Source organism: Drosophila busckii, chromosome X, assembly GCF_011750605.1.
Source record: "Drosophila busckii strain San Diego stock center, stock number 13000-0081.31 chromosome X, ASM1175060v1, whole genome shotgun sequence".
Classification (NCBI taxonomy): Eukaryota; Metazoa; Arthropoda; class Insecta; order Diptera; family Drosophilidae; genus Drosophila; species Drosophila busckii.
The window spans coordinates 1,004,578-1,013,888 of NC_046608.1; the positions used below are offsets into that span (position 1 = coordinate 1,004,578).

Sequence of the window (9,311 nt, forward strand, 5' to 3'; positions counted from 1 at the left end):
ATGTTGGATTTTACGGCTTTGTTGCTGCTGCTGTTGCTGCCACTTGGCGCCGTTGCACGCAGCTACAGCAACGGCCTCATCTTCTACGAACTTGCCACACACACGCCCTATCTGCCGCCCACAGTGAGCGTCTCCCGCGGCCGCAATCTGGCCAGTGCCAAGTACTCTGAAAAGGGCTCCATTTGGTCCACCTTCGGCCAGCCCTGCGAGTGTCGCGGCCCAATTTGTGGCTGCTGCGCCGGCCTCAAAGTCGATCAGTACAAGTTTGATCAAAAGGGTAAGAGCAAGTGAAAAAAATGCAAAAATTAATATTGAATAAAATATTTAAATAGCTTTAAATATTGTTAAAATAAAAAGTGATAATATTAAAAGAAAAATGGAAGCTTGTTGCTTGAAAGTTTAGATATGAATATTCAAATAATTGAATATTTATAATTGCATTTTATAATCGTTTTACCTATTGGCTAAAATAAACTGAAGCAAATATTTACAAGATTAATTAATTAAATAATAAAAAAAAACAACAACTTCAGCAATATTCAATTTTAAATGCTTTTTTTTTCAAAAACAATAAGATAAAAATTGAAACTGCTATTAATTGTATAAATTGTTGAATTCGTTTCAAATTTATATATATAAAAAAATAATTAAATAAATTTGAAGTAGTAAAATGCAACTAAATTTAAAATTTATTTAAATAATAAAAAAATGCACAGATTCTATGGGCATCCAAAAAGAGCTTTGAGTTGGATTTCCAAATTAAGAGGAAGGCGCAAATTTTAAGTTTTTTTTTTAATGAGTGGTAGCAAGTCTAATTCAAATATTTGAAAGAGACAAAGTATTTGCTATTTGCTATTTCTACGACTTTGACGATTTAGAGATAAATTTGATATATATTAAAATATAGACATGTATTGAAAGAGGAAACAAGCATTAATTATTAGTTTAAGGAAACATTTTAATTGTGTTGTTGAGCTTTGGAATTTTGTATTTTTTTTTTACATTTCCAAGCTAGCAGCTATATTAAATATTTGAGATTTCTTGTAGACACGCATTAGATAGGCAAATATTTTGCTGGCTGCAACAGATGCCGATGCAGATACAGATATTTGTGGCAAGCAGGCCAAAGATGCCACATGTGGCATGCCCGACAGCAGACAGACTAGCCAGCCAACTAACTATCTAACTAGCTATAGAGCTATCTGTGTTAGTTCGTAGCCTAGACAATAGAGAAGCAAAAACAAAAAGTGTGTGTTGGTTGGGGCTGTTTGCGTATCGTGACATGGCAGCATTTGCCAATCAAAATGCCACAAATTGTTGCCGCTTTTGCATGCAACGCGTTGCAGGCAGTTAACGCTGTCGGCTCTAGCGCAGCCACAAACTTGGCCAATTTCAATTTCGATTTGACTTTGAATTGGCAAACGGCAAACGGGCAACGTTCAATTGGCAACTGCCACCCGCACAACTTTCATTCCAAGTCCAACTCTCATATATGCTCAACTCGATCTCGAACTCTTTTGCTTTTTGCAGTTTGCGCGAACATCACGTTTGTGCCACAGCTGGAGGAGGCGCAGCTGGACGTCTATCTGAACGAGCGTCCGTCGGCCAAATACGGCATCTCGCTGAGGAATCCCACGCCCTTCTGCATACCCGTCATGATGGGCGTGCCCATGGCCATGTGCGTCCAACTGACCGACGTGGCCATGGTGAATAACAATCTGAACATGTGTATGGACTTTGTGGTGCGGCTGGCAACGACAGATCTCTTCGAGATGCACTTCCAATGCATGCGCATGGGACTCGACGGGCTGCAGTATGTGGACAAGATGGGCAAGCCGGTTCTTCCGCCAGCCGCCAGCAATAACAAAGCGGACTACGATGAAGATGAGGATGAGGATGAGTCGGCCGAGGATGAGGATGAGGCTGCAGCTGAAGCTGAACAGGAGGAGGATGCTGCTGCTGACTATGCTGAAATGCTGGAAGAGGAACAGCAGCAGCAGCTGCAGCTGGAGAGCGAAAACGTAACTGAGCCGCAGACAGAGATGGAGATGGAGATGGAGACACAGACGGAGGTAGAGCCATTGGCAATTGAAAGTGAAATGCTTATGGCTGGCGATAAAGATAAAGAGCTGGCAATGTCAACGACTGGCGACGGCGACGACGACGATGTGCCAAAGGAAGAGGCAATGCAGCAGCAGCAGCAATCAGCAGAGCAGCTGGATATGGGGGAGGAAGAGGAAGAGGAGACAACGGAGCAAGCAGCTGACAATGTTGGGGAGAGTGAGTTGCAGCAAAGCGAAGTAATTGAAACGATTACCAATGCAACAGCCAACAAGGCGCCAGCAACAGCAGCGACTACAACAACAACAACAACAACAACAACAACAACAACTACAGCAAGGCCCAGCATTGCTGATGACAAGTACAATTATGCAGCGCCAGTAGCAACAATAGTTGAAGCAACAGCCGCAACAATTGCAACAACAACAGCAGCAACTGCAGCTGAGCAAATGGCAAACGATGCTGATAATGAAGTAAATGTGGATGATTATGAAGACGAAGATGTTGAAGAAGAAGAAGCAGCAGCAGCAACAGTTGCTGCTGATGATGTTGCAGCCGAAGAGGAGGAGGAAGAAGAAGAAGAGAGTGAGGAGGAGCAGCAGCAGCAGCAAGCGAGCAAACTAGATGAAGTACAAGCGAGTGAAGAGGAACTGAACGAAGCTGAGCAGCAGCAGCAGCAACAACAAAATGAAGCAGCTGAAGACCAAGATGAAGATGAAGTTGAAGATGAAGAGCAAGAGGAAGACCAAGAGCAACAAACAGAGCCGACCCAAGCTGATCAGCTTGCAAGCAATTTAAGCAACAAGGAGGCGGCAGCTGTTAATGGCTATGAAAGTGTTGCCAGTAGCAGCAGCAGCAGCAGCAGCACAGCAGCGACCACAACCACAGCTGCAACAGTTATCAATGAACCTAAGCGTGAAGTCGTTGATGACATTGCTAATGCCACAGAGTCGAAGCAGCAGCAGCGTCGACGTCGGCTGCGTTTGCGACTGCGCAGCGTTTAGTGGCAGCAGCATCAGCAGCAGCAGCAACATTGACTGTTTGTTAATTTATTATAATTGTTAAAATGATTTGTTAATGTTAATCGCTTGTTAATTAATACCTGTAGTTATTTATTGCTATTAGAGTTACAGCTAAACGCATACGAGAGTTTGTTCATAATAAAAAAATAAAACATAAAACACTTCAAAAGCAAAAGCAACAGCAGCAACAGCTACAAGCAACACTTGTTGTTGTTTGCTTGCAACAGTTGCTGCTGCTGCTGCTGTTGTTACCAGTTGGCATTCATTGCAGCGCTATCGATGAGCTCCTGGGGTAGCTCATTGCCTGGGGATTCGCTGGATTGGCGCCGCGTGCGCCGGCGCTGCAGGGCGCGCATGCTGAACAGCATTTGATGCCGCTGATGCGACATTAGCTCGTTGTTGTTGGCCGTGTTGCAGAGCATGAGATACGCGATTAGCTTCTTGTTCCTCAGCATGGTGGCCAGGCGTATGGCCTGCGCCAGCTGCTCCTTCAGCCGCTCGAACCGATTGAATGTTGCATGCACCTGACAGATGAGAAACGTGCTATTGAAGCGCCACACCAGACTGTGGCAAGAACGTGCCTCTGCCGAATTACTCACTCAATTTAATTCAATCAGTGTGTGAATTTGTGTGGCACTTACCCTGCACCGATTTGCTGGCCATGACCACGCACTTGTGGAATCGCGACTCCTTGAAGTGACAGCGCGCAATCTCGAATAGCAAATAGGCTCGTTCTATGGCATAATGTGAGTGTCGCAATCGATCGTTAAGTCGCTCAGCCTTTCGCCTGAAATTCGCATGAAAAATATGCTTAGAAATCCGCTAAAACTATAAGACAACTCAATAGAGAATTTCATAATATTATAGCACATAAAATTCAATTTCCGCTATATGAATGAATTGTTTTTGGAAATAAATCATTATGATTTTATATTGCTCAGCTAAAATATTTTGAATTAGTAATCATTATGATAACAAATAATTAAAAAACAATACAAGTGTCATAGATATATTTATAACAAATTAAAAATTGAAAAGGTTATTAAACTATAAAAAAGACTTACAATTCAGTTATTCTGCAAATAATAATATTTTCGAATACCTATCGGTTTAAACAAAGCTGTACTTGTTCTACTGTTAAAATGCATAAATTGTTAAGCTCTTGATAAAATCGATAATATCGATAATAACCTATTGACTTCAAAACTTATGTTAAAATATTTTCTTGAGTCTCATAGGCATGCATCTCATTATTATGATAATAAATTATTGTAAAATAATAATAATAATATATATTACTAGATATCGATAACATAACAAGAATTGAAAAGGTTATCAAACAATACAAAGCAACTACAATTTAATGATATATTAATATTTGGTATATATCGACTTAAAGAAATTTTGTTTTGTTTGTATCGATTATATCGATAACAACCTCAACAACCTAAAAGAAAGCTATACTTGTTCAACTATTAAAATGAATAAATATCATGTAAAATATCGATTCGAAACTTACGCTAGTATATTTTGTTGATTCTCAGTGGTCTGCATCTCTTCGTACACATTCGGCATACCAAATCCAGCCGAAACTGTTAAGCTCTTCTGCCGCTCCGATCGCAGCAAGTAGAGCTTATCGTTATTTGCATTATTTGTATAGTCCAAATTACCGGGCACGGCGCATTTATCGATATGCGCCATGCCCAGTATATTATAGACCTCGTTCAGAAACTCAAATTTCCAAGGCAAAATTCGCAGGGTTTTTAGTTCAATGCTCTCAGTCATGACCCGATCTATATAATTGGTCAGCCGATCAACGTTCCCCTCGGCGCGCAGTCGATGCGTTTCCCGCAATATGCGATGGCAATCCCGACGCGTCTGGTACGCAATGTGATGCAGTCGATGCTCACGATTCTGCTCACACAGCCGCTTGCTCAGACACTTCTCCTGCATGCAATAGTAGAGCGGACGACGGGCATGCATAATTTTCTGCAAAGGCAACTATATAGTCTATGCTTCGATTCGTTTGCAGCTGCTCTCACCATAAACTTGCGTATATTTGTATACTGTTCGGTGGTGTATTGATACATTTGGGGCGTCTGGGCTGGCTGCAATGGATTGAGAAAGTTCTTGTCCGAACGCAGCTGCCGCAGCAGCGTAATGTCGGCAGCGCTGTTACGCATATACGTGTAGTTGTAAATGTATTCGGTGTTGCGGCGCCTGGCTTGCTCCAGTGGCGACAATGAGAGCGACTCCTTCTCCTGCACACTCTCAACGTCGCACAGGGTTTTGTTCTTCAGCTGCTCCCACATTGTTTGCGACTCTGTCGTCGTTTCGGCGTCTCGCAGTCGTTGCTGCGCCACTTGCGCTACCACCGGCCAGTTTCTTAGCAAAAACGTGTTTAGACTTTCGCCAACGCTTTCCGAAAGCGCAGCGTGAGCCTACAAGAAGAAAACAGTTTGATTAGCTTAATATCGATAGTATCGATAGCACATTTCAGTTGATAGCAATTGCCTTCAAACAATAATTTCATTACAAATTAATTAGTTAAACGTAAGACTTAATATTTCAATTTATTGGCTTTATATCGATATTATCGATAGCACATTTCAATAGATAGCAATTGCCTTCATACATGAATTTTGTGACATATTAATTGGTTACTAATCTTTTAGAACTGAAAGTACTCGTAAGACTTAATATTCAAATTGTATTTAAGAGTTAAATGTACATGTCGAAATACGTAAAACATTTAATTTTTAAATTATCTAGTATTAAAAAATAATAAATAAATAATAAAATAATAAAATATATTTTTCTATATATATTCAAATTAATAAGTTATTTGGTTGTGCGCTAAGCATTTAAAATATCGATAGTATCGATATCATATTTTAATAGCGACTTGAATGATAATCATGCGCATTAATTAAGAACGTCATACTAAAATTAATAGTATACTCTGATTTTATATTCAAATTCTACTTAGAACTTTCAAATACATATCGTAATATTTAAAACCCTTTCTTTTTAACACCTATTATATTAATATATTATATTTTTGAGTAGTCATATTCAAATATCGAAAGAACCACTAACGTTGTCTTATTGCATCGACTTAAATTTGGAAGTCGGGCAAATAAGCCAAACATTATTTTCATTATTGTCTTTAAAGTAAATTGGATGGCAGCTTAACGGTTGAACAAGCTTAGCTATGAGAGAGTTTTAAAATATATCGATACCACCCAATGCTGAACTTATCGAACTTACACAAAGGCTGCGCAAGCGAAAGCGATTTTGAATTTTTCTGCCTTGAAATTTGTTACCCTCCACCGCCAGACAGCGCATATACTCCTCGGATCTGCCGCAGTCATAGATTGCATCGCACTTATCCAAAACGAGATTCACGTTCGTGTCACCGAGTTCTCTCATTTCAGCACAAGCCTGTGCCGCGTCCAGCCATCCATCCTCCATATACGCTGCGGTCCTTTTGCATTTGCTACGGAGCGAGAGCGTCGTATAGTGCTGACGGCCCAAGCGCACAGCGAGAGCTGTGGAGTGCAAGTTGCCCATGGCAATGTTCTCCTCCTGCTGCAGCTCGCAGAGCGCTAATGCCTCATCGTACTGCTTCAGTGCCTGGCCGGTGAGCAGTCGCTGCGCGTAGTACTGACCCCAGTTCTTAAAGATGCGCGTCTGCATCGCGGACGGCCAGTCGAGACGTTGCCATGGCTTAAGATCCGGTTGCAAGAGTCCCACGGCGGTTGCTCTACGCGATGCGTCTTTGGATTCGATTTCCATTTTCAGTGGATACACAATTTTTGCAAACTTTAAATTTCTAAATATTACACAAAATACAATTTAGTTCAAACAAATTGACAAAAAATTCTTGAATGAGTTTCGAATTTTTCCAATGCCATTAAGCGATGCGCCATGTGGTGCTTAAGCTTCAGTTGCTACTGCAGCTGAAGTGCATGTCAAGTTGTAAGTATTTTTTAGCTACAGCAAACTCTTGAGTAATAACAAAATATTTGGTATACTACATCCGAAATTATTGCTAATTGTTATTGTAAAAGTTTCTAACAATGTTGAGCATAATTAATTGAGCTGCTTGTAAAATATTAAAAAAACCAAAACTTCAATTAATAAAAAAATTAAAATTAGTTTTATTGTACATATTGAGCAAGCTATTGTTTAATAAATTATTTCTGTATGCGCCAAATGTTTTCAATTCAAAACCATTGAACTCATTAAAATTCGTGAAAATCAACCGACTTATGTTAATATAAAATACTTAATGCAGTTAATTTGGTTAGACCAAAAAAATAAATACAACTAATTTAATAAATAATAATAATATTTTCTGTCTTTTTAGACTGCATTAAAGTCTATTAAATTTAAAAAATATTTACATATTTTTAGACTCATTGTTTTCACTTACAAATAAGAATTCTAGTTTTTAAAAAATTTCCATTACGCGTTCCGTTTATTTGCATACGTGAAAGTAAAATCAGCTTGAAATCTCTTGCCTAACTTAAGCTTAATCTATTTGGCTGTAAGCGATCAAATAATTAATGCAAATTTCTCACGCCCACGCAGGTGCAAACGAAAGTGTTGAATTCTCATGGGGCACGGGTTTCAAATAATTATTGCTGCTGTTGCCGCATAAGAAAAGCAACATAAATGTTAAGAAAATACGCTAAAAGCAACTGCAAAATAACCAAAAATAAAATAACTTATGGCACCGGTTATAATCGGAGTAATGTGATGTAATTTTTGGCTGTAATTGTCATTGTTGTTGTCAAATTATTTAATTAACATTTTGTGCGTTTGCCTTGTTTTGTTTTGTGTAATTTTTTACTATTATTACACTTTTTTTTTTCTTTTTGGCACGGCTGACACAATTATGACAGTTATAAAACGTTTAAATACTTAATTGTTATTTTAATACACTATAATTATTTTAGTGGGTGTTGTGGAATTTTTGTGTTGCATAATTCAATTTTCTTTTTGCCTGCAATTTAAATTTTAAATGTATATTGTATTTGTATTATTTTTAAATTTTAGTGTATGTTGTGTGTATGTTTTAGTTTCTATGCTTGGGCATTGCTAATTGTTCACATAATTTGTGAATTTCTTTTGTTTTCATTTTCTAGCTTTGCATAAGCGAAATGCGAATTCAATTCCATTTCAATGCCCATTGAGCAAAGACATCGAAAGAGAGCGACAGGGGCAGCAGGGGCAGCTTACAAGATTGAGATCTTGGCAAGCACCGGGCTGCTCTTCATTTGTATGCCAAATGCTACTGTGGGTGTCGCATTTTGAACGCTTACGCTTATTGCGGAAAGAAAGTCGCACGAGAAACGAGAATCAGTGGAACAAGAGGGAGAGGGAGAGAGAGAGCGGGGGCAGCGACAGACAGTGGAACGTCAATTAAATGTTGCTGTGGCTTTTTTCTTTTTCTTTTTGGCAAACAAAAAATAGTATAATAAATAACTAAAGCAGGAAACAAGTGAACATATTGCATGCAAATGAAGAGAGAACTGTCGTTCGTTGTTTACTTGACTTGACAATTTTTGTATTAACTTGATTTGACTATCATAAGAAATTCTTGCTATAATAAACCATAATACCAACGAAAACGATTTATTATAGTAATATAAATATAGCCTATACATTCAATACTAAAGTATAGGCAAATATAATAACAAATTCAATCATAAGTTGTTAATTGTTATTTGATTAATGTATACAAATATTATATTATTACAAATTATTCGGAATAATAATAAAATATAATGACTAATAATGCTTTGCAATTATAATAAAATATTTAAAATGCTTAGTTAATTAAATACTTAAAATAAATAGACTGAACAACGCACAAATTAAGAGTTTACATATGTATAGATATATATTTATTGGTCCCATTAAAACCCGAGAACGGCTAAACGAATTTATCTAATCTTGGTTTTAAAATGTTTGTGGAGTTCTAGCGAAGGCTTAAAAGGTCGAATAAAATTGCATTCCAATTTTTTCACCTCAGTAGGCATCTATGAGAATTTTGCTCAGGCCTCACTGCGGCTCAGCCTCCCCATACTTTTCCTTCCCTCCATCCCGATCTCCTCGACACATCACACCTGCAACAGATAAAAGTTAATTTCCCATACTTCAATTAATTAATACACTACTAATACACCACTCCCCTATAACACACATAATTCTTTTTCT

The 9,311-nt window shown here is 38.4% G+C and overlaps 2 protein-coding genes across 3 annotated transcripts; one reads left to right on the forward strand and one right to left on the reverse strand.

Annotated features, from left to right (window-relative positions):
• Positions 1 to 3,134, forward strand: LOC108607225 (glutamic acid-rich protein). Its single transcript, XM_017997899.2, has 2 exons — positions 1 to 277; positions 1,531 to 3,134. The coding sequence occupies exons 1-2, from the start codon at positions 1 to 3 to the stop codon at positions 3,063 to 3,065; spliced, it is 1,812 nt and encodes a 603-aa protein (XP_017853388.1). The 3' UTR covers positions 3,066 to 3,134.
• An 11-nt stretch (positions 3,135 to 3,145) lies between these two features.
• Positions 3,146 to 6,950, reverse strand: LOC108607224 (tetratricopeptide repeat protein 25). 2 transcript variants are annotated; one of them, XM_017997897.1, is made up of 5 exons: positions 6,354 to 6,950; positions 5,126 to 5,524; positions 4,603 to 5,072; positions 3,725 to 3,870; positions 3,146 to 3,666 (listed from the first exon to the last, which is right to left on the reverse strand). In XM_017997897.1, the coding sequence occupies exons 1-5, from the start codon at positions 6,879 to 6,881 to the stop codon at positions 3,332 to 3,334; spliced, it is 1,878 nt and encodes a 625-aa protein (XP_017853386.1). In that variant the 5' UTR covers positions 6,882 to 6,950; the 3' UTR covers positions 3,146 to 3,331. The 2 variants fall into 2 exon arrangements, with proteins under 2 accessions (XP_017853386.1, XP_017853387.1); XM_017997898.2 differs by having other exon boundaries at positions 3,285 to 3,607.
• Positions 6,951 to 9,311: the final 2,361 nt, after the last annotated feature.